At 44.5% G+C, this 26,254-nt stretch overlaps 1 protein-coding gene across 1 annotated transcript in view; it reads right to left on the bottom strand.

The window, feature by feature from the left end:
* Positions 1-26,254, bottom strand: part of LOC137504798 (deleted in malignant brain tumors 1 protein-like) — a 218,666-nt gene that overhangs the window by 81,492 nt on the left and 110,920 nt on the right. The window contains exons 13-16 of the mRNA XM_068233390.1: positions 24,377-24,409; positions 20,969-21,131; positions 5,700-5,902; positions 2,685-2,708 (exon numbers count right to left, since the gene is read on the bottom strand). Coding sequence (XP_068089491.1) covers positions 2,685-2,708; positions 5,700-5,902; positions 20,969-21,131; positions 24,377-24,409 — 423 coding nt within the window. The remainder of the gene's footprint in view (positions 1-2,684; positions 2,709-5,699; positions 5,903-20,968; positions 21,132-24,376; positions 24,410-26,254) is intronic.

Genomic DNA, 26,254 nt, shown 5'->3' with positions numbered 1-26,254 from the left:
TGGGCCTCCATAACACCTGAGCAATGCCACAGGCCAATTGCCTCCATGCCACGCCGCATTGAAGCAGTAAGTTCTGCAAAAGGATTCCCGACCAAGTATTGAGTGCATAACTGAACATAATTATTTGAAGGTTGACTTTTTTTGTTTTAAAAACACTTTTCTTTTATAGGTCGGATGAAATATGCTAATTTTTTGAGATAGGAAATTTGGGTTTTCATGAGCTGTATGCTAAAATCATCAATATTAAAACAATAAAAGGCTTGAACTACTTTAGTTGTGTGTATTTGAATCTAAATTATATGAAAGTCTAATGTTTATCAGTACATTACAGAAAATAATGAACTTTATCACAATATGCTAATTTTTTGAGAAGATCCTGTATTTACAGCATACAGACATGAAGCTAGTATTCAAAATAGGAAGCGTAGAGAGCAGGATAGCATGCAGAAGAAGAAGACCCTTCTGCCATCTCGTCTCTTACTTTTATATGAACATCAAAGAGTTAAATTCTGACATCACCCGAGTTATACCCCCAAGCCTACAATTGGCGGCCATGGACATGTGACCCACATCATCATCTAGGGCGCCAGTGCTTTATGCCCTAGATGCACGGAATGCAATGTTTTTCAAATATCGGCTCTGTTTACCTTTTCATAGTCTGAATGTGGGGACATTTAGATCTGATAACCCATTATGTGTCCTTCAAAAGGAACATGCTTCTTGTAAATGACTTCCTAATTTCTCTCCGAGAAACTAGACCCTGCATCTCAAGTCTTTACTAGACTTTAGTACCTGAGGCCTAGAATTCAAGTATACCTACATTCTAACACAAGCAATGCAGTGTGCATTATACAAAACTGAATGAACACCAGCTGATTGAGGCTGAACTCTGACAAAACAGAGATGTTGGTGGTAGGCAGTCCACGCATGATGGATAAAGTCCAAAACTCTTCCCACTTCAAACTAGCAATTGGGGGAGCAGGGGCGTAGCAATAGCCATAGCAGCTGCTATGGGGCTCTGGAGCATAGGGGCTCCAGTAGGTACTTAATGTATTCACTATTAACTTTCTTGTGTTTCTCCACCCTCTGACTTTGTCTCAGAGCCTGTGGACTGCATGAGAATGTAAATATCCCAATTAAATCATATCCATAGGGTAGGGGCAGGTGGCATTGCTTAGAAGTGTCTCCATTTAAAGAGGAACACCAGTGAAAATAATGTAATAAAAAAAGTGCTTCATTTTTACAATAATTATGTATAAATGATTTAGTCAGTGTTTGCCCATTGTAAAATCTTTTAAATCCCTGATTTACATTCTGACATTTTATTACATGGTGACATTTTTACTGTTGGCAGGTGATGTAGCTGCTGCTTGCTTTTTTGGCAGTTGGAAACAGCTGTAAACAGCTATTTCTCACAATGCAACAAGGTTCACAGACAGGAAACTGCCAGGAGTACCACAGTCCTCAGAGTTTCTTGTGGGAGTGGTTTCACCACAATATCAGTCATACAGCACCCCCTGATGGTCTGTTTGTGAAAAGGAATAGATTTCTCATGTAAAAGGGGGTATCAGCTACTGATTGGGATAAAGTTCAATTCTTGGTCGGAGTTTCTCTTTAAGGGTCCCATGAAAGTTTTGCTATGGGGCCCCATGATCTCTAGCTATGCCACTGTGAGGGAGATACCGTATAGTATAAAGACTCTGTGTATAACCTAGGGGTGATCCTGGAGGGAAAGCTAACACTCAGACAGCAGGTATGGGCTGTTGTCAAGTCCTCATTTTTTTATCTGAGAAATACAGCAAGAATACAGCAAGAATTAAACACCTTGTCCCAGCTGAAGACCTACCTGCCCTGGTTCATGCGGATCTGTTGGAGCTATATGCCCCTCCATGCACCCTCTGCTCTGCCAATCAGATGAATCTGGTTATTCCCAGGAATTTGCTTAAAAACATTTGGTGCACGGGCCTTTTCCTATGCAGCCCCTACTCTATGGAACTTACTTCCACAATCAGTGCAAGAGGCTCTTTCTCTGGACAGCTTTAAGAAAAGGCTAAAAATCCGACCTCTTTTCCTGAGCCTTTGACACTGCATAGCGCATTCAGGGACTACATTCTTGGAGTCCCCAAGGAAAAAAAAGTGCTATAAAAATACTCTTATTATTATTATAATAGCATGCGGCATAATGCCATGTATTACGGCAAAACGCACTCATTAACAGCGATGGTAAAGCATGATTTTCATTGTATGCTTCACTGTATGCAACATAACGCACAGAAAACATGCAGCATCACTTTCCCCTTGCGTTGTGTTCCTGCTGACACAGGGACCACAACGTAACTCGTGCTGTGAACCTAGCCTTAATGTTGCCTTTTTTTTAGCAGCCCTTGCTACATTCTGATATGACCCATGTGAACATTGTGGATTTTTTAAGCCTAATAGTAGTCATTAGGAAAAAAAATCACGGTCCAAGTTTGCTGGATGTTTACTATGCTGGATGCTACTATGTTTCCCTGTCTTACCGTAGTTGATCAATGCTTAGTATCTATCAAAACATAAAGCAATTACAAGAGAGAGCAGGGCCACTAGGTGCTTACAGTCTAAAAGCATATTGAAAAAAAAAGATGAGGAAAACCATTGAAAGAATTGTGAATTGAAAGACTGAGTTATACACAAGTTGTTATTACCTGGTGACGAGGTCGTGTAACCTCCTAATGTTACAAAAGAAAAAGAAAGTTACTACAAGTGACAAATGACATTTAATAAAGCACCACATACATACTGTATTTCAAGTAATGAACAAAAATAATTTAAAATTCATGAAGGCATTGCCAGGAGTTTCCTGTAGTGATTAGGAAGGTTTCTCAAACTGGCGTTGTATAATATGTTGACTAGAGTGTTACATTTAGGAGCCTTGTCCCAACATGCATTATGTGGATGTTTGACATGCATGTGTCCTGTCATTAAATTATCCTGAAAGCTTTAAAAACATTTTAATCCCATACAGACATTAAACTGCAACAGTCTGGATCACTGCTACACTGTCCTCAAAGACACCTACAAAGGCGTACGAGAGAGCTTGCCGCCGTGAGACTTGGGCTCAGGGTACAGCCGGTATATGGCTTATCCTGCTGCTGCACAAGTTCCCGGCGGTGTTATTTACTAATCCCCCTCCAGGTCCAGGTGGATGGTGGGAAATGGATGTAATTCGGCTTCCAGCTATAGCTGAAGGCCGAATTACAGTGTTTTAAAAGTAACTTCAGCCTCGTCAACTGGCAGCGCCAATGTTACTCACTGTGCTGGCGCCGACTGCGCCCAAATCCCCTGCGCTGTTATTACAGCGCCCGCTACAAAGCTGCGCCTCGGGCCGCCCAGGGGAGCTCCGACCACTTCCTCATCCAACTAATCCTCACCTACAGAAGACGCGTTGAATCCACCAAACCAGCTCTCAAGAAAGTCAAAAAGTGGACAAACGAGGCTGTACAATAGCTAAAGGCAATCCAGAGAGAAAGACCACAAGTCCGGATCCTCCGAGGAGTTTAAAAAAGCCAGAAACAGGGAACTGAGAGCTGCAAAGAGGTCCTACTCTGAAAAACTGAGATTGAGCCTAAGCTCAAGCAACATGTGAGAGGTCTAGAAAGGTCTCAAAGCAGCCACCAACTACAAGAGTACCTCCCCCCCAGCACAATCCCTAGTCCCAGAATCCTCCTCCTTGACTTCATCTCCACATTCAATACAATCAGCCCCAACATCTGCTACAACAAGATGACTCAGCTCATCATGCATCCCATCCTTTGCACATTGCTGAAGAATTTCCTTAGAAACAGGACCCAAGTGAAGAAGCTCGACACCTTCACCTCGAGTGAGCAAACCACCAACACAGGTGCTCCCCAAGGATGTGTCCTGTTGCCAATCTTGTTTTCTCTATACACAAACTTTTGCACCTCACAACACGACTCTGTCAAGGTGATCAAGTTCGTGGATGAAACCACAATTAAAAGCCTATTGGATAAGCGTGGGGCTAACGCCAGGAGATTCAGAGGATCTGCAGCTGGCGTAAGGATGTGTCCTGTTGCCAATCTTGTTTTCCCTATACACAAACTTTTGCACCTCACAACACGACTCTGTCAAGGTGATCAAGTTCGTGGATGAAACCACAATTAAAAGCCTATTAGACAAGCGTGGGGCTAACGCCAGGAGATGCAGAGGATCTGCAGCTGGCGTAAGGACAATAAACTGGTCCTCAACTCAGCAAAAACCATCGATCTGATGGTTGATCTTGATTTTAGGACTTACCCTCCTGAACTCCCCCCAGTTCTCAATGAGGGCTCAGAGGTCACCAGAGTCTCCAGCGCTTGCCTCCTGGGAACCACCATCTCCAGTGACCTTAGATGGGAAGCTAATGCCCAAAATACAGAAAAAAAGCTGTTCTTACTGCACCTGTTCTTGCTGCTGAAAAAGTTTGGCATGTCCTGGACCCTTCTGACTCACTTCTACTCCGCCACCATCGAGTCGATTCCTTGCTCCTCCATCATTGTGTGCTACGCGGGCACCTCCACCAGGGACAAGCACAAACTTCAGAGAGTAATCAAAGAAGCTGAGAGGATTCTAGGGACCCCCCTCTCATCTCTAGACCTCCTGTAGTTCTCCAGATTGCAATCCAGGGCAGCCAGGATTGCAAAAAGGACCCTCCCACCCCAGTAACCACTACCTCAGCTTTCTCTCTTCAGGACCATCTCCATCAGGACCTCCAGGAACAGGAACTCCTTATTCCCCCTAGCCCCCCAGGAAATCCTTCTTCCCTCAAGCCATCCTGACCCTCAACTCTACCCCCAGCCACCTAGGTCAGCAATCTGTGAAATGCAATGTGCAAATAGTAATCCACACTGTGCATGTAAATTGTACATCGAATAAATAACATATCCCATCTCCCTGTGTCTGTGTACTCTTGTATGCATTTCCCTGCTTATGTATATCCACTGTGCTGTATGCGCAAAAAACCATTCCTTGGTCAATAGCATACCCAGGTGTGTTATATTAGCCACCACATATAAATGACATGGAGAACGTACAGCTACTAGTATATATACTGTAGATATAAAAGTATAATGCTTTATTGATCCAAGCCTTATTTTATGTCATTTAAAGAGACACTGAAGGCACTTAAAAAATGGCTTTTTCCCTTTTATTTACTGTATGTTAGGCATGTTTGCCCCTTTAAAACGCCACTATCCCAAGGCAGAACAAGTATTTTTTTACCCCCCAAATCCCCTGTGCAAAATCCACGGCTTTCTTGGTCGCAGATTTTGCTGCTCAGGGAGGCATAGCTTTCGGCTGTAGCTCTGCCTCCATGCGCGTCAATCAGCGCTGATCACCGCCTCTTCCCCGCCCCTCTCAGTGAAGGAAGGCAATCCGTACTGATGGACGTGAGTAGAGGCAGAGCTGCAGCCCAAAGCTCTGCCTCTCACGGAAGCGATCCCGCAATGTGCCCCAGGGGATTTGGGGGGTGAAAAACCCTTGTTCTGCTGTGGGATAGCAGCGTTTTAACAGGGGCAAACAAGCCTAACATAAATAAAAGGTAAAAAGCCATTTTTAAATTGGCTTCAGAGTCTTTTTAAGTACGTTTGGTTACACATGGTTATACATGTGTTACCGCTTTGAACTCTGAAAACATTCACATATTTGTTCATGATAATACTAACCATTGTAAATTGAAAAAAACACAGCGAGGAAGCCACTTCTCTGCACAATTGAGTCACTCCTGAAGTTGATTCCCATGACATTGGAAGTTGAATAGTAAGTGTAGTTCCCAGGGTTGCATATTGTTGATATCCGAGGAGAGTGAATAGGAATCCCATCATATATAGTGACCGAGTCATATATACATGAGGGATGATTCTCTAAGCTGTGCATAGAAAAATACATTTAATTTATTATTTTTATTAATTACTTTATTAATTTAATTAATTATTGATTACGTTAAGACTAAAATAGGTAACTCTCAATGACCACTCTTTCCCCTGAGAAATCTCTCCTGCTTTACTGACATAAAAAATCGCAACCTATTTACCTGACTTGAATGAGTTCTCTGTACAGTGAAAAGAAGCTTCATAACTAGGTATTCCAAGACCTTGGAAAGTCACTGACAGTGATCAGCACTATTTTATGCAGCTAAAAAGGGTTAATCCAGGCCATTAGTGAGTTAAATTTAGGACACGTTACATAGTTACATAGTTATTTGGGTTGAAGAAAGACATACGTCCATCGAGTTCAACCAAAGAACAAAGTACAACACCAGCCTGCTCCCTCACATATCCCTGTTGATCCAGAGGAAGACGAAAAAACCTTATAAGGCATGGTCCAATTAGCCCCAAAAGGGAAAAAATTCCTTCCCGACTCCAGATGGCAATCAGATAAAATCCCTGGATCAACATCATTAGGCATTACCTAGTAATTGTATCCATCAATGTCTTTCAACGCAAGGAAAGCATCTAAGCCCCCTTTAAATGCAGGTATAGAGTTTGCCATAACTACTTCCTGTGGCAATGCATTCCACATCTTAATCAATCTTACTGTAAAGAACCCTTTCCTAAATAAATGGCTAAAACTGTTTTCCTCCATGCGCCGATCGTGTCCTCTAGTCCTTTGAGAAGGCCTAGGAACAAAAAGCTCATCCGCCAAGCTTTTATATTGCCCTCTGATGTATTTATACATGTTAATTAGATCCCCTCTAAGGCATCTTTTCTCTAGACTAAATAAACCCAGTTTATCTAACCTTTCTTGGTAAGTGAGACCTTCCATCCCACGTATCAATTTTGTTGCTCGTCTCTGCACCTGCTCTAAAACTGCAATATCTTTCCTGTAATGTGGTGCCCAGAACTGAATTCCATATTCCAGATGTGGCCTTACTAGAGAGTTAAACAGGGGCAATATTATGCTAGCATCTCGAGTTTTTATTTTCCATTTAATGCATCCCAAAATTTTGTTAGCTTTAGCTGCAGCGGCTTGGCATTGAGTACGATTATTTAACTTGTTGTCGATGAGTACTCCTAAGTCCTTCTCCAAGTTTGATGTCCCCAACTGTATCCCATTTATTTTGTATGGTGCTAGACCATTGGTACGACCAAAATGCATGACTTTACATTTTTCAACATTGAATTTCATCTGCCATTTATGTGCCCATATAGCCATCCTATCCAGTTCCTGTTGCAATATGTCACTATCTTCCTGAGAGTTGATGATTCTGCACAATTTTGTATCATCTGCAAAAATAGCAACATTGCTCACTGCTGAATCTACTAGGTCATTTATAAATAAATTGAAGAGCACTGGACCCAGAACAGACCCCTGTGGGACCCCACTGCTAACAGTCTCCCATTTTGAGTACGATCCATTGACCACAACTCTTTGTTTTCTGTCCATTAGCCAGTTCCCTATCCATGCACACAGACTCTTCTCCAGTCCTTGCATCCTCAACTGTTGCACCAGACTTTTGTGGGGAACTGTGTCGAAACCAGTTAAATGTTCTAGAGCTGTGTCAGCAACAGAAGAGAGTGGAAGCATATGTTATATTGGAAAGTCTTAGTGAGCAGTTGCATGACACAGTACTTAGGGCTGGTTCACATAGGCTTTTGGCACCATTGCATTTATCCAATTTTAAACGCTTTTCTGCAACTGGCGCAGAAAAGCGTTTGGCATTGGTTCCCATCATTCGGTCATTGCATCGCATTTGAGCCCACTAGGGGGAAATGGAAATGCCGAACATAGCCAATCCTGTACATGTAGAAGAAGAAGAGACAATGGGATAAAATGCAGCGTTTATGTGAGTGGCAGGAAAAGTCGGTACCATGTAATTGTATGGACAGAGCCGCATTATCACGTTTAACCAGCCCTTAGGTTAACCAATATGGTCACATGCCAACTTAGTGTAGATTGTACAGGTAAACAATCATACTACATGGAGGTGGTAAAATTGGTCTGCTACTGGCCAATCATAAATGAAAGTGTATACAAGGCTTTAGGGAGGGTCTCATCAACCTGTGGGGACATCTTTTGTGATTTCTATTCACTTTCAAGTATGCTTTTAGTGCAAGTCTTACAGTATTAGAGGCAGAGCATCAGCACAAAATCAGCACTATTGTTCTATGCACAAAATTATGGGTGCAACTAGAAATCACGGGGCCCGTTAGCAAAATTTTGATTGCTTCCCCCCCAAAAAAAAGATAAAGTACTTCTATGCCCTAGGCAGACTCCCAGTATAGGGAGCTAGAAATACCCACCAGTATTAGGTAGCCCCTAGTATAAGTAGCCACAGTATTATAAGTAGCTAGAGGTACTACCAGTATGGGAAGCCAAAGGGGCCTCCAGCACCCACAGTGAACCCCCTTATCACCAACAGAGGCCAATGGGCCACCCTTTTCTGTGGGTTTCATAGCAGGTGCTGTAATTTCTGTGGTAATCCCTATGCCACTGCACACAATCACACATATAAAATCCCTCTGCCTCACCCAATACAATAATAACACAAATGCAGCCCTCCACTTACACAAGACATCCACTAATAACCCTACCCCCAATCACTGTGAGCATTAAGAGATTATGCAAGCTCAGTCCATACCCCCAATGACCCGCCCACTTTCCAGCATTAACCCCCATCTCCCCACACACACATCCACGCACATGGTATGACCACAGTCCTGACAATTTACTGAGTAACCTCATTGCATTGTGGGAAATGTTTTTTTTTTTCAATTGCAAAGCAAGGCATATCTCCCTCTGCAAAATGTTTGTTTACTGAGAGTAGTATGCACAGAGATCACCTGGCAGGACTAATGATATAAATTGCAGAATATAAATTGGGACAAAGAAAGATTTTACAATGGGCAAACACTGACCAATTAATTTATAAAAGAAATAAGCAATTTTATTCACTACGTTATTTTCACTACAGTTTCTCTTTAACCCCTTCCTGAGCACCTAACTCCAATAGGCTTCTGGAAGTTGGCTCCCCCAGGGCCTGGGGAAGGAGATCAGCAGGGATCGCGCATCCCTGCTGAGTTACAGAGCTCCGCTCCATAAACAACCTGCTGGCAGGCTGAAAAAAAAAATGGAAAAAAATGCAGAAACTGCTTGTACAGCACTGCGATCTAGTGCAGTAAATATATATATATATATATATATATATATATATATATATATATATATATATATATATATATAGACAATTAAATTAATAATAAAAAATAACGCAGCAGCAATCAGATGCCACCAACAGAAAGCTCTGTTGGTGGCAAGAAAAGGATGCAGGATTCATTAGTGTGCTAAGTTGTATGGCCGTGCAGCACACTGTTAAAGCTGCAGTGGCCTGAATTGTAAAAAATGGCTCGGTCACTAGGGGGGGGGGGGGGGGTGAAAGCCTGTGGTCCTTAACTGGTTAAAGGACCACTATCGTGAAAAAAGTAGGCAGTTAAAATCTGACAGAACCGACAGGTTTTGGGCCCAGTCCATCTCCTCATAGGGGACTTTCTTTGTTTTCCAAAGCATTACCTGAACAGCAGTTTAACAGCCTCCCTAATCACTTGCACACTATTTTGTCAGATAGACTTTGCAATTCAATTTCTGTCAGATTTTAACTGCCTACTTTTTCGCGATTGTGGTCCTGTTAAGGATCACTATAGTGAAAATATTAAGCAGTTAAAATCTGACAGAACCAACAGGTTGAGGACTAGTCCATCTCTTCATGGGGGATTCTCAGTTGTCTTTGTTTTAAAAATCATTTGTGATGTCTAACTGCCAAAATAGTAAGATACCAGCCAGCCTCTCTACTCTCTTGCACACTATTTTGGCAGTTGGCAGAGCAACCACTGTTCAGGGTATGCTTTTAAAAACAAAGAAAACCCTGAGAATTCCCCATGAGGTGATGGACTAGTCCAAAACCTGTCGGCTCTGTCATATTTTATCTGCTTACTTTTTTCACTCTAGTGGTCCTTTAAATCTGATAAAAATATCTGTAGTGATGAAAAGTGGTAATAGAGAGATCTATCATTTACCTGAGCTTGTAGAAATCTAACAGTGCATGCCCCACTTAAAGGAGATCTGTGATAGAAAAAAGTGTGCTAAAATAAACATATCACATTGTTCCTCTTTCACCCCAGACTTCAAATATAATTTTAAACTCCTGCCACAAGATGGCCGCGACCCAGTTAGCACTTCTGGGTCATCGCGGCCATGAGGAGATTGTATAAACTTAGTAGTTCATGAATTACAATGTGGCCGATGCAGCACTAGGCAGCTCAAGCCGTGTAGTCAGGGAGCCCACACAAGTGTGAAAAGCTGTCACAGATGATGTGACAGCAGGGGGAGGGAAAGGCTGTAGTGTATATCTCACCCTAAGGACTACATACCCCAACCCCCGATACCTTTCCCTTATCCCCCCCTCCCCCCCCCCCCCATGTTAATGCATTGTTTTGCTTTGGCAATGCTAAATGTATTTGGTCCTGCCAAAAAAGCTTTTTTGGATTGGATTGGATTGGATTGGACAGGGAGGCGGCACATGTGTAAAGAGTTGTTACAAATGACGTGACAGCAGGGGAGGGAAAGGCTGTAGTGTAGTCAGGGAGCCCACACAAGTGTGAAAAGCTGTCACAGATGACGTGACAGCAGGGGAAGGGAAAGGCTGTAGTGTAGACAGGGAGGCGGCACAAGTGTAAAGAGCTGTTACAGATGACGTGACAGCAGGGAAGGGAAAGGCTGTAGTGTAGTCAGGGAGCCCACACAAATGTGAAAAGCTGTCACAGATGATGTGACAGCAGGGGGAGGGAAAGGCTGTAGTGTAGACAGGGAGGCGGCACAAGTGTAAAGAGCTGTTACAGATGACGTGACAGATGGGGAGGGAAAGGCTGTAGTGTAGACAGGGAGGCGGCACAAGTGTAAAGAGCTGTTACAGATGACGTGACAGCAGGAGAGGGAAAGGCTGTAGTGTAGACAGGGAGGCGGCACAAGTGTAAAGAGCTGTTACAGATGACGTGACAGCAGGGGAGGGAAAGGCTGTAGTGTAGACAGGGAGGCGGCACAAGTGTAAAGAGCTGTTACAGATGACGTGACAGCAGGGGAGGGAAAGGCTGTAGTGTAGTCAGGGAGCCCACACAAATGTGAAAAGCTGTCACAGATGACGTGACAGTAGGGGGAGGGAAAGGCTGTAAATGGGGTGGCAACAGGGTGGAACTGCAGGCAATACTCTGCTTCTTTCTCCAGCAAGAGGATTCGACTCCTTATGCTGGGAATACACCATGATATTTTTTGGGCAGATTTACTAGTCGATCGATTTTCTGATCGTTTTTCCAATCCATTTCCATTCAATTCTATGAGCAAAGAGCTCAGAAAAATGATAAAAGTCAGATCAGACCTGTCGGAAATTATCTATCGAGCTATCTATCTGCCAAAAAAACCTCATGGTGTATTCCCAGCAAAAAAAAAGTATCACCACATACAGACACTGGAGGACAGAGGAAGGGTGATTATTGCAGTAAATTGTATATTCCCATTAAAGGGACATATCTATGAATTACATTCATGTTAAAAAAAAAACCCTAAAGTTTTCCTTTAAGATGCAGTGACTGCTAACAATTTATCAATTTACTCCAGGGTTTCTTCTTAGTCTTTTTTTGGGAAGAAGTGGGGACAACTTGTTACTGGAAGATACAGTGATATCAAGCACTTTACAGGAACGCAGAGTGATGGCTGACTTGTTACAAGGTGACAGCTGTCTACAGGGACGTAAGAACCACTGGTGGTAAAGGAACAACTACTGACATGTTATGGGAACAGAATGACTGTTGACCAACTACTAAAAGTTATGTAATTAACTTCCCCTTATCCCTCCTCCAGCAGTGGAGTGTTATTTGGTCGGGAAATCACTGATTTACAGCCATTATTGTTACAACAAGATGAAGGCACTAAGCAAGTTACACCACCTCATATGTCTGAGTTAGGCGACACTATGGAGGTAAGGTGTGAGGAGGAGGATGATGAGGTACCTGCTGTTGGTGCATTTTATGAGGTGTCTGAGGCAAGCGAAGCTGGGGAGGATTATTATGATGTTGACGATGATACGGATGCCACGTGGGATCCTAAGAGACAAGATGACCAAGGGGACAATTCAGAGGGGGAGTCAGAGAGGAGTAGGAGGAGACAAGTTCCTGAAAGAAGCAGGGGGAGCTCATCATCAGAAACAGCTGGTGGCAGTGTCCGGCGCCATGCATCGCCACCTATGAACAGCCAGCCAACATGCCCTTCAATGTCAGCTGCTGACGCCACCATAGTGCCCACAACCTAGAGTGGCTCAGCGGTGTGGACATTTTTTTAATGTGTATGCCAAAGATCAGAGCAATGCCATCTGTACTCTCTGCCACCAAAAATTGAGCCGTGGAAAGGCCAACACTCACGTAGGGACACCTGCCTTATGAAGGCACATGCAGAAAAGGCACAAACTGCAATGGGAAGACCACCTGAGCAAAAGCAGCACACAAAAGCAAAGCCACCCTTCTTCTCCTCTTCCTCCTTCAGGTGCATCATCTTCAGCCCCTTTCTCTCTTGCACCTTTACAATCACAGCCAACCGCCTCCACTCCGCCTCTCACCTTGAGTGGCTCCTGCTCCTCTGCCCACAGCAGCAGCCAGGTGTCCGTGAGGGAAATCTTTGAGCGGAAGAAGCCAATGTCTGCCTGTGACCCCCTTGCCCGGCGTCTGACAGCTGGCTTGGCGGAACTGTTAGCTCGCCAGCTGTTACCATACCAGCTAGTGGACTCTGAGGCCTTCCGAAAATGTATGGCCATTGGGACACCGCAGTGGAAGATACCAGGCCGCAATTATTTCTCAAAAAAGGTGATACCCAAACTGTACCATGAAGTAGAAAGGCAAGTGGTGTCATCTTTGGCACACAGCGTTGGGTCAAGGGTCCATCTGACCACGGATTCCTGGTCTGCCAAGCATGGTCAAGGCAGGTACATTATTAACACAGCCCATTGGGTCAACCTGGTGACCGATGGCAAGCAGGGAGTATGTGGCTATGCAGTGGACCTAGTTGTGACACCTCCACGGCTTGCAGGCAGGCCTGCTGCCACCTCCTCTCCATCTCCTCCTACTGCTACATCCTCTTCACTGTCGTTCTCCTCCTCCTTGGCTGAGTGGCAGAGCAACTCTTCTGGTGCTGTGATCTCCTCTCCAGCTACACAGCCCCAGCTACCCAGGGCCTATGCTGCGTGCCAGGTACGACGGTGTCCCACCATCTTAGACATGTCTTGCCTCAAAGCGGAGAGTCACACTGGAGCAGCTCTCCTCCTGGCTGCTCTGAACAAACAGGTGGATCAGTGGCTGACCCCGCACCAACTGGAGATCGGCAATGTGGTGTGTGACAACGGCAGCAATCTCATTTCGGCTTTGAATTTGGGAAAGTTGACACATGTATCCTGCATGGCACATGTGCTCAATCTCGTAATCCAGAGATTTGTGTGTAAGTGCCCAGGCTTACAGCATGTCCTGAAGTAGTCCAGGAAGTTGTGTGGGCATTTCAGGCGGTCTTACACGTCCATGGCACGCTTGGCCGATATTCAGTGGAGAAACAACTTGCCGGTGAGGAGCTTGATTTGCGATAGCCCGACTCACTGGACTTCTACCCTCCTGATGTTCGACCGCCTGCTACAACAGGAGAAAGCTGTCACCCAGTATCTCTACAACTACGGTAGAAGGACATGCTCTGGGGAGATGGGGATGTTCTGGCCGGCCGAAGAACTGGACACTCATGCGAAATGCCTGCAGGCTCATGCGGCCATTTGAGGAGGTGACAAACATGGTGAGTCGCAGTGAAGGCGCCATCAGCGACTTGATCCCGTGTGCCTTCTTCCTGAAATGTGCTGCGCGTAGAATGGTGGATCAAGCTGTGGATAAGCGTGAACAGGAACAGTTACAGGAGGAAGAGTTATGGGATCAATTCTCATCAGAACCAGATGTTTCCTCAACACCTGCGGCAGTTCAGAGGGGGGAGGAGGAGGAAGAGTCGTTTGGGGAAGAGGAGTCAGATGTTGAGGAAGGTGTTTTTTTTAGGAGGAGGAGGCAGCAATAGAACAACCGCAGCAGGCGTCGCAGGGGGCTTGTGCTGCTCAACGCTCCCATGGTATTGTTCGTTGCTGGGGGGAGGAGGAGAACTTACCTGACATCACTGAGGTAGAGCAAGAGGAGTTGGATAGTACGTATAGATCTAACTTTGTGCAGATGGCATCTTTCATGCTGTCCAGCCTGTTGAGGGACCCCCGTATGAAAAGGGGGATGACAATTACTGGGTGGCCATGCTACTAGACCCTCGGTATAGGCACAAAGAGGCAGACATGTTACCAACTCACCTGAAGGCAGAAAGGATGCTGCACATGCAGAACAAGCTGGCAACTATGCTTTACAGTGCGTTTAAGGGTGATGTTACAGCACAACGGAATAAAGGTACCACTGCCAATAAACCTTCTCCCATGTCCACGCAGGCAAGGACAGGACGCTCTAGCGACCTCATGGTGATGTCAGACATGCGGACATTCTTTAGCCTCACTTTAGCGCTTCCGGATCCACCCTCCACCAACGCCTCGACCAGCAAGTAGCTGACTACCTGGCCTTAAGTGTGGATGTAGACACTGTGAGCAGCGATGAATCCTTGGACTACTGGGTGCGCAGACTTGACCTGTGGCCAGAGCTGTCACTATTTGCCATCCAACTTCTGTCTTGCCCTGCCTCAAGCGTCCTGTCAGAAAGGATCTTTAGCACAACTGGAGGCATTGTCACTGAGAAGAGAAGTCGCCTAAGTCACAAAAGTGTTCAGTACCTCACCTTTATCAAAAGGAATGAGGCATGGATCCCGGAGGGCTACTGCCCGCCCGAAGACTAAGTCAGTCCCCACACACAGCATCTCTGCCTGCACGCCGTGGGACTGGCTGCCTGCCCCAAGACTAAGTCGGTCCCCACACAGCATCTCTGCCTGCAGGCCACTTGACTGCCTTCTACGCCACCACCAACATGGTCCAGGACTCCAGGCGGATTCCTGAATTTTTAAGGCCGCTGCTAGCAGTGGCCGCTTTAATAATTTTTTCTGGTGTGTGTACATGCCTGCCTAATTTTTCTGGCTGCACTGCAGCTGCAACAACAAAACAAAAGGCATGTACATGTGTCACTTCCCCTTCATGATCGTTACCTTGCCGCGGTGAAGGGGCTTACGTATTACAATGAAGCAATGACCGCCGGCTATATGAGTGTGTTGGGGGGCACACCTGACCCAAGAAGATAGATAATAAGGTCATTGCTTCATTGTGGACAGACCAAATTCGATCAGCTGGACACTCAGTCACTGTTGTTCTGTCATTCAGCTACCTCAGCCCGACCATATGGGCTTGAAAACCGCCATCGCCTGCACTCTGGCCACCATGGGGAGCAACATGCTCACCAGTCCAGCCTGGCCGTCACTACACAAACAGCTGTTTGGCGGTGTGTTACACAGTGAGTTTAGTCTGTCAGTGTGAAGCAGTACACTAATTACACTACCTGATTGATGTATACACATGCAAGATGTTTTAAAGCACTTTAGGCCTCCAGTTTAGCAATAAAATGTGATTTCTGCCCTTAAAACGCTGCTGTGCGTCAAATCCGGATTTTTCCCCGGGACTTTTGGCATGTATCCCACTCCGCCATGCCCCCCTCCAGGTGTTAGACCCCTTGAAACATCTTTTCCATCACTCTTGTGGCCAGCATACGTGTTTCTAGTTTTCAAAGTTCACCTCCCCATTGAAGTCTATTGCGGTTCGCTGAACTTTGCATGTGTGCAAACTTTTGCGGAAATTAAATCGGAGGTTCGAGCCATCTCTAAGGTTAACATGCATACTTGTTCGAAAAGGCCCACAAAGTGTTGCATTGGTGACTGAGATGTGAAGACCAGGGTCGGTCTCCGTCTCTTGTGATATTATTGCAACACAGTATGAGGGATTAATATCATTTTCTGATATACTTGTATTTCTGCCCTAATGATTATTGCTCATTTGGGCTGGCAGAAAAGCACATCTAAAGTGATTACAAAAACAAAAACTGGTTAACTACCTCAGCAGTTGAAAGCCCCTGGATGGTCCAGAGGCTTCCTGGGATTCTTGTACAGCACAGGGTCCCCCTTCACCTTCCGGTTGCACTTTCAGCTATGGATGAATGCATCCAAACTGGGCATGTGTAAGCAGGGTTGCTTGGGTAGTACTTTTTAATACCCGCCCGGATCTGGGTACCCAGATATCTGGATCCGATTCGGGTACTCGGATCCGACCTTGCGGATACCCGAGTGAATTCGGGTATCCGACCAAGTTACCCGCGGGTACCCGACCTATTCGGGTATCTAGATAGAAAAAATGGAAGTGCCCTTTAAATAGCTTTAAAAAGGGTTTTTAGGGTAAATGAAGCATGTAGCATCATGTTTTTTTTTAAAGGGAAACACTAATTTATTATTTGGTGGACATAAAATGGAAAAAAAAAACTAAAAAAAATTAACATCAGGACTAGGTTCCAGACAGCGGTCGTGCAGCCCACATTGGACTTGATTCACAAAGCAGTGCTAACCTACTTAGCACGTCTAAAGTCTTTAGACGTGCTAACCAGGGTGCTAAGTAGGTTAGCACCGGATTTCTCAATCAGATCGCGCGCAAAGTTTTGCGCAAAGTCCTATGCGCGCGCTAAGTCCCATAGGCTTTAATGGGCACTTCGCACGGAGCGCCCTGCGCTCTGTGCAGTGCGCAGGTAAAGTTTTAAGCGCATAAAGTTTTGCGCGCATAAAGTTTTGCGCGTGAAAAGCTCGTTTAGACGTGCTAAGGGGTTTTTCACAGGCGTGCTAACAGTTAGCACCGCTTTGTGAATCAAGCCCATTGTGTCCAAAGTCCAATCGCACAACTGGGACGTGACAGTTTTCAGCCCAGACACCTCCAAAAAATGACACCGCAATTGTGTTTTGGGTTGAATATAGGTGGTGGTATCGGCAGCAGTGGTCTGTGGCACTGTGGCGGTGGGGGCCAGCGCCAGCTTGCTTCAGCCTCTTGAACTCCTCATGCTCAACAACATGTTTTTTGGCCAGATGGGTGATGAAGCTGGAGGTGCCATACTTGTAGGGGTCACAACATCTACTCATCTGTAGTTTGCACACATTGCATATGGCACACTTGCTGTCCAATGAGGGCAGAGTGAAAAACCGCCAGATTGGGGAGGTGAAGATTCCCCTGCGGCCTGAATGGGATGCTGCGGCTTTTCTCCCTGTGGCGGTTGGGGGTTGAGTGGTGCGGCTGGTGGTAGCGGCAGAAGGATGTGGTGGGTCCCGCATTCCACGGCCACTGTCTGCAATGCTGATGCTCCGTGCCAAACCCACCGATGCATCCTCCTCCTCAGAGATGACATCCCCATCCTGTGGATGGTAGTCACGGTCCCATCATCAACATCATACCCCCCCTCCTCAAAACCCAGAACATCCTCCTCAAACTCCTTGCGGCTAACAGCCTTGAGTTCAATCGTGGCGCCTGGAGCGAAAAGCTCACTGACTGAGGGTAGGCTGCCCGCTGGGGTCGACACTGACACGGCAGACCTTCTGAGGGTGGCCGTAATGTTGCTCCCCGTCCTCTTGCCCTTGCTTCCCCTCCCCCGGCTGCCGGTGCCAGCAGACATAGTACAACTTATACGTGATGATGTCACCAGATGATGTGGGGTACTTTTACTTTAATGAAATCGGGGTTGGACTTTAAATCAAATCAGCTCGGAGTGACAGACCGCAGAGTAGAGGACAGACAGTGCACACTGTCTAACTGTCACACTGACAATGCTCAGCACAGCAGCACTGCAGTAATCTGTAGTAAGCTAACACAGTACTACTCTCTCTAACAACTAACTGCAGTACTAACTAACTATATAATACAATACAATAACACAGTAATCCTATTCCCTAACCTATAATGTCCTGCACAGCACACACAGACACAGACAGGAACTAACTGAGTGAATGAAATCAAACAATTACACTAGCTAGCTAAAAAAAACAATAGAACAATAGTGTAGTGAAGGTGTTTAGCACTCAAAGCTTTAGGTTTATCACTGTATACAGGCAGCACTTGCTAAGCCAACAGCACTGGAGCAAGTCTGTCAGTGACCAGCCAGCCACACAAGCAAGGACGATCTGTCTCATCATGCCAGCCCTCCTTATTACACAGGGGGGCTGGCCAAGGTTCCCTTCTGTGATTGGGTGCCAGGGCTTAGGCTGGGAGGCCTCTGATTGGCTCAATGAGGTCAGGTAGGGCTGGCCAGAGTTCCCCTCTGTGATTGGTTGCTAGGGCTTCTGCTGGGAGCCCTCTGATTGGCTGGGAGCCCTCTGGTTGGCTCAATGACATCATCTCCCTTGTTACAGTACCCAGATCCAGATATCCGTCAGATATCCGCAGGTACCCGCGGGTATCCGGATTATGCGGCCAGATACCCGCATAGAGCTATCCAGATATTGGCCCAGGTATCTGGATCTAGATCCGACCCGGATAGCGTAAATATGGTCGGGTACCCGGGTTTACCCGGGTACCCGGATCCGGATGAGCATCCCTGTATGTAAGCAAGTTCTGCGCATGCCCAGTAGAACAAAGCTTCTTATGCACTGAATGTGTTTCTTCCACAGCCACACTAGCAATGAATAGGTACAGAGGGACCCTGCGTTGGAATGGTGGTCTGTAGTAGGATATGAGAATCCTCTAGAGTTTAGACTATCCAGGGGCTTCCCACTACTGAGGTAAGTATCTACCTTTTTTCACTTTAACTACTTGCCGACTGCTCCACGATTGGTGTGAACATGGCAGCAGCCCCAGGAACGCTCCACGCGTGAACGGCTATCAATGGGGCAAGCTGGAGATCGCGTGCATCTCCGCTTGGAAGGCTCCGCTCTGCCTTCAGTCTCCCACCGATGATCGCCGATCTGTGACTGTTAGATGGTGAAACCGCCATCTAATAACCCTGTACAGCACTGCGATCTAAGGCAGCGCTGTACTGGGGACAGCCGTGTGACACGCCGTCCCCTCTGTAGTGCAGGAAGTGATCATCTGTCATAGGTTGCAGCCTATGACAGCCGATCATGCTGATTGGCTGGCGGGGGAGGGAGGGACGGGCAGAAAAAGAAATAAAAAAAATAGTAAAATTTTGTAGAAAAATAGAATAAATATTTACTAAAAAAATAAATAAACATTGGGGGAGCGATCAGACCCCACCAACAGAGAGCTCTGTTGGTGGGGAGAAAAGGGGGGGGGATCGCTTGTGTGCTGAGTTGTGTGGCCATGCAGTGATCCCGTAAAGCTGCAGTGTCCCAATTTAAGAAAAATGGCCTGGTCTTTAGGGGGGTTTAACACCGCGGTCCCCAAATTAAATTTTAAAGAGTAAAGAGGAACTGACGTGAAAATCTTAACATTTAAGACACATACAAATAAGAAGTACATTTCTTCCTGAGTAAAATGAGCCATACATTACTTTACTCTCCTATGTTGCTGTCACTTACAGTAGGTAGTAGAAATCCGACATTACAAACAGGTTTTGGGCTAGTCCAACTCTCCATAGGGGATTCTCAGCATGGCCTTTATTCTTTATAAAGACAGTCCCTGAAAAAGATTTATACAAAGATGCTGGCCTCACCGCACACTTTTTTGGCAGTTGGATGGATCAACTGCCATTCACTAAGTGGTTTTGAAAGTAAAGGAAAACCCTGAGAACCCCCTATGAGAAGATGGGCTAGTCCAAAACCTGTCGGTAATGTCAGATTTCTACTACTTACTGTAAGTGACAGCAACATAGGAGAAAAGTGATTTATGACTCATTTTACTCTGGAAGAAACATACTTCTTATTTGTATATATTTACATGTATTTTACATTTTAAGATTTTCGTGACAGAAGTCCTTTAAGTGTCCTTTACGTTTGTGCTCACACAAGGTGTTCATTAATATTGCATACATCTATGACTGTAGCCTTATTCTTTCAGCTATGTGTTAAAGAGCTATTGCCTCAAATATATTAATTGATTGCTGTGATGCTCATTTAAATACATGGCATAATCCCAAACCTGCAGTTTAGCTACCAGGAATTTTTGCCTTGCCCCTGGATTGCACAGGTGACTGAGCTGTCTGATTTCTCCAGCTACAACTTGGCTTCCTATTTATTGGCGACCTGCAGTACTATATTGTGTGGGCTCCACTTCACAAAAAAGTGTCTCCAGAACCATAGCTGTTATGATGAACATGATCACAGAAGAGGCCGGTGCAGTACCATAGACACACGTTTTTCAGTGCGGATGACAGCGTGAAAGATGGTGTGGAAGATATATCTGGATACTTAAAGGTAATTTTTTTCATAGCCGAGTTGTTTCTTAGCTCTTTACCAAGGCATCAGTTTCCCCAAGCCTTTAAGTTTTATGGTGCACACATGCTACATATGTAAGTTGTCTTTTTGTTTGTTTGTTTGTTTGTTTGTTTGTTTATTTGTTTTGGGTGGGATTGTAGGAGAATTCCAACCCACAGCTCTATATTCCACATGTGTGGGGCCGCACGGCTGTCACTTTCAAGAAAAAGAGCTAATGCTTATTCATACCTCCCAACATATTGAGATAAGAAAGAGAGACACTTGCAGACACGCCTCTGCCACACCTGTAACCACGCCCCCACTACACCCCTAGCCACACATATTACAAAAAATTCAGAAGCGAAAGATGTAGTTTTATCATTTAAGCCACACTGGTCCTCTCTACCATCCTTAGTTTCCCTTCATTTTAACATTGGAAAATAAGAAATATATCATCATATATATATGTATATATAATATACTGTGTAGATAGATAGATAGATAGATAGATAGATAGATAGATAGATAGATAGATAGATGTAGAGAGAGAGAGAGAACTTACTCAAAGTGACGGAATGACAGTTGGACATAGTATCCTACAGGAACACGGATCTCCCAGTTGCAGTCGGCATTGTTAGGATAATAGCTCGGATAGAGCGGGCTGGAAATATTGCCATACATTTGATTCAGCACTCCGCCACAGTCTGTGTAATTTGCTCCTGGAACTAAAAGCGAAGAAGAATTACTATAATTTAGGTTCTGCATAGGTACTTTTAGATCACTTTGATATTCTTTTATATATTCTGAAAGCAGTAAAATACAGAATCTTATCGACTGGTGCTGCCTGCCTTTTGGTTTGCAGGGACATTAACCTTCAAAGCAGAATTAGATGCACTACGATACTAATATTTAAAGTCTTCACAAATTAAAAGTTTTGCAGATATTTTCTATAGAAATGTTCAGCATTTCATAAAATGTCATTTTAATCATTGTACCGCTGCAGCAGATTAGAGGATATCATATAAACACAAATGGCCAGCATTCATTTAAGATTCTTGTTATTGTATAAATACAGAAGATCAATGTTTTGCTTCTAGTTTTCCACCGTGGCACTATTTCATGACGTGAATACATTCCATGACAAGAAAAGGACAAGGTTTTATCCAATTAGCATAATTTACTTAATGCTTGTGGTAAACGAAAAGGCTGCCATGGTGGCACCTGTTATGTGGACAGATGACAGGCACACTTATGTGGGGTTGATATTAATTGCAAATTGTTATGGTAATAATCCTGCAGCAAATGAGGTAAAGATAGTAACGTTTTAATAAAATAAAAAGAGGGAGGAGGAAATGCATTGACCAAAGATATTGCTATTTACAAAGATGTTTTATACAGGTCCTTCTCAAAAAATTAGCATATTTTTATAAAGTTCATTATTTTCTGTAATGTACTGACAAACTTTAGACTTTCATATATTTTAGATTCATTACACACAACTGAAGTAGTTCAAAGCCTTTTATTGTTTTAATATTGATGATTTTGGCATACAGCTCATGAAAACCCAAAATTCCTATCTCAAAAAATTAGCATATCATGAAAAGGTTCTCTAAACGAGCTATTAACCTAATCATCTGAATCAACTAATTAACTCTAAACACCTGCAAAAGATTCCTGAGGCTTTTAAAAACTCCCAGCCAGGTTCATTACTCAAAACAGCAATCATGGGTAAGACTGCCGACCTGACTGCTGTCCAGAAGGCCATCATTGACACCCTCAAGCAAGAGGGTAAGACACAGAAAGAAATTTCTGAAAAAATAGGCTGTTCCCAGAGTGCTGTATCAAGGCACCTCAGTGGGAAGTCTGTGGGAAGGAAAAAGTGTGGCAGAAAACACTGCACAACGAGAAGAGGTGACTGGACCCTGAGGAAGATTGTGGAGAAAGACCGATTCCAGACTTTGGGGGACCTGCGGAAGCAGTGGACTGAGTCTGGAGTAGAAAAATCCAGATCCACCGTGTACAGGCGTGTGCAGGAAATGGGCTACAGGTGCCGCATTCCCCAGGTCAAGCCACTTTTGAACCAGAAACAGCGGCAGAAGCGCCTGACCTGTACTTGACACTGGACTTCAGGCATTTTGGCATTTCCCTCTCCCTAGTCTTCCTCCAGACTCTGGCACCTTGATTTCCGAATGACATGCAAAAGTTGCTTTCATCCGAAAAAAGTACTTTGGACCACTGAGCAACAGTCCAGTGCTGCTTCTCTGTAGCCCAGGTCAGGCACTTCTGCCGCTGTTTCTGGTTCAAAAGTGGCTTGACCTGGGGAATGTAGCACCTGTAGCCCATTTCCTGCACACGCCTGTACACGGTGGCTCTGGATGTTTCTACTCCAGACTCAGTCCACTGCTTCCGCAGGTCCCCCAAGGTCTGGAATCGGTCTTTCTCCACAATCTTCCTCAGGGTCCGGTCACCTCTTCTCGTTGTGCAGTGTTTTCTGCCACACTTTTTCCTTCCCACAGACTTCCCACTGAGGTGCCTTGATACAGCACTCTGGGAACAGCCTATTCGTTCAGAAATTTCTTTCTGTGTCTTACCCTCTTGCTTGAGGGTGTCAATGATGGCCTTCTGGACAGCAGTCAGGTCGGCAGTCTTACCCATGATTGCGGTTTTGAGTAATGAACCAGGCTGGGAGTTTTTAAAAGCCTCATAAATCTTTTGCAGGTGTATAGAGTTAATTAGTTGATTCAGATGATTAGGTTAATAGCTTGTTTAGAGAACCTTTTCATGATATGCTAATTTTTTGAGGTAGGAATTTGGGGTTTTCATGAGCTGTATGCCAAAATCATCAATATTAAAACAATAAAAGGCTTGAACTACTTCAGCTGTGTGTAATGAATCTAAAATATATGAAAGTCTAATGTTTATCAGTACATTACAGAAAATAATGAACTTTATCACAATATGCTAATTTTATAAGGACCTGTATAGCAACATCTCTAATGAATGAACAGAGTCAGATGTAGTAACACTTAGTGGTAATTACCGTGCAAAGCACTAAATTTCATCTGCCATTATAAGAAAACTGATTGAGGCAAAAAGTGATGCACAGTGCTGAAGACAGCGCCACAAAAGCAGTAGAAACAGCCAAGCATCTCACTTTGAAAACGCCACACACCTTGCTTGAAGTCCCCTTGGCTCTTGTATCCTATACAATAAAGTGCAAGTGTCCCTGCGTCATCAACTGAATGGTTGTGTGTCCCTGGTTTTTTGGTACTGCGCATGTGCACAGTACAGTCAACCGCTGGGACAGGAGGACGGGCCATGGAGCAGGGCGGCGGGTGCTTGCGTGCTCTGGGTTGCGTGCGCGGTGGTGTCGCAGTATCACTACCTAGAGCCCATTTTTAAACGGGCTTAGGTAGACTAGTTGCTAAGTAAGATACATTTAGCATGTCAGGAGAGGTTAAAACTGCAAAGGCATTGGGAGTATAAAAACAGGGTTGAATGTCCCATTAACATGTGCATGATGCAGGAAAGGTAGGGCACTCGCATGCAACAGGTGTTTTGTCTCCTGTATTTTAATCGGGTGCCTGATCTGTGCTCTGCATAGCTTTCACAGCACATTGCATACCAACATAGAGAAAATTTCCTGTGATGGAGTGAAATATGCAGACCTAGTACAAGGTCCTCCAACACCCAAGGCTGAGACACTAACATGCTCCCCTCCATCCCTCCCACCCCAGCCGTCACACACTGATTGCCATTAGACTAAGAGGCACCCCAGGGCCCCCAACACATTAATCTCTAGTTATCTGGCTTGCAGTAACTGCCATGTATTCCCTGTTCTTATTTCTCTCTGCTTCAAACACGATAGGGGAATGATAGCTGAGCGACTACACTGCACCCTGAGGTTGGAGCCTCTCTCGCCTCTGCGTCGGCCCGGCACTGGAAATATGCATATACACGTTTTGATTACCTGCTGTTGGTGGCAGTGACACGTTTTGATTAACTGCATGACAAGAAAAAAATAATCAGTTTAGAGAAACTGCAATTTTAATACAAACTGCAAATTTAATACAATGGACAGTAAATGTTAAGTAACCCATGGAAATTATCAATAAACACAATATAAATGTCTGTAAGGTAGAGCAAGGAGTGTTCCTCCTATATTTATATCCTAATATTTAAAAAATGCCTTACCAAGTATGGTCAAAATTGTAATTTGACTTTTTTTTTTTTTAAAAAGGACAAATAGATTAAGAAGCCTGTTTTTTACATAGCATTGCATAGCACATGCATTACATAGCTAGTATAGTCTAGTATGCATGTGTCCCATCACTGAGCTGTATCACGGCTTCAGAGATTTCATCATGTTAGAGTGGGATTCCATCTAAATGTTTTCCATTGAGAACCTCTGACAGATTTTATTGATCTCTGGGTTCTTTTTAGGTTTGGTTTCTTCTCTCTTTCTGCCCTGGAGACACAAGACAAGACAATTAACATTTATAGTGTGCTGTACTCCTGGCGGACTCAAAGTGCCAGAGCTGCAGCCACTAGGGTGCGGTTTATGGGCAGTATCAGTGTTAGGGAGTCTTGCCCAAGGACTCCTGCTGAATAGATGCTGGCCTACTGAACAGGAAGAGCCAAGATTTGAACCCTGGTCTTCTGTGTCAGAGGCAGAACCCCTAACCAGCATACTATCCAGCAACACAACAAGAAGTTATAATTACTAGTGTGAAAATGAACAGAGGCGCCAAAAGGATAAAAGTAGCTAATTTTTTTTTTAAAAAGGGGGGTGGCAGTGGTGGGCTTACCCCCCCCCCCCCCAAGAAGACACAAAAACAGGTAGGTATTATATCAACAAGCAAATTTATTTATATATATACTCCAAAGGGTCATGGCAACGTGTTTCAAAGGAATGGCCCAGCTTCATCAGGCAATAGGGCATGGAGCATACAACAAGAAGTGTCTATGTCTCAGCCTGGCACCTCTGTGTTTGCCTTAGTGGTAACCCATGTTTGTGAGTATAACTTTACATACTTGCCTCTCATCACCCACATCAATCCAGTACATACTGCACTACATTGGGCTCTCTGTGTTCTCTCTCGTTTCTCGTTGCAATTACTAGTGTCCTCACTAGGGATTTATTTCCAATTCCCGAGTCAGGTATGGCCATACAATTTTGAAACCTAATTGGTACTGTCACACACACTGGAAGTGAAATGGAATCTCACCACAAGGGACACAGGCAATAATAAAACTCAAATAGGAAGTTTAGACTTCTCTATAGTACCCAAAACAAAAAAGTAAGTTGATGTTTAGATTAAATGTAGTTTTTACTGAAACAAAATGTGGACATTTTTTCTCCGTTCAAAATGTGATTGGATGATTTGCAGTGAAATAGGTGAAGTTAAACTCTGCATTTTTTTTTCCAGAAAACTTGCTAGAGTGCTTGGGGGGAAATTCTGCCCAGGGCTGCTTGCTGCTGGTGTCTATGTACCCAGCACTATTGCCATTTTTTCTACCTGCTGTCCTGCAAGGCCCATCTGCCACACTCTACTGGTCCCCAAACTTGGTACTAGGCTGTCAGTGCCAAACTCCTGCAGGTACATCACTCCTGCTTGTCAGGTACCCAAAGGAAAGTAAAAAGAGATGGCAAACAACTGGCCACAGAAATTGCTTGTATTGGAGAAAACAGCTCAATTTGGGCCAGGCACAAAATGTTGTGTATTCACCTGTTTGCTACAATACAAGCAATTAAGCAATACAAGCCGGTTATGTGCCCTGTCTTTTTTTTATTTGCCTTTTGACTTACTATCCGTTCTAGACATCTCCACTATAAAAACAATAAAAA

This window comes from Hyperolius riggenbachi, chromosome 4 (genome assembly GCF_040937935.1).
Source record: "Hyperolius riggenbachi isolate aHypRig1 chromosome 4, aHypRig1.pri, whole genome shotgun sequence".
Lineage (NCBI taxonomy): Eukaryota > Metazoa > Chordata > Amphibia > Anura > Hyperoliidae > Hyperolius > Hyperolius riggenbachi.
The sequence above is the reverse complement of the archived record's forward strand: the minus strand, read 5'-3'. Positions and strand labels throughout refer to the sequence as shown.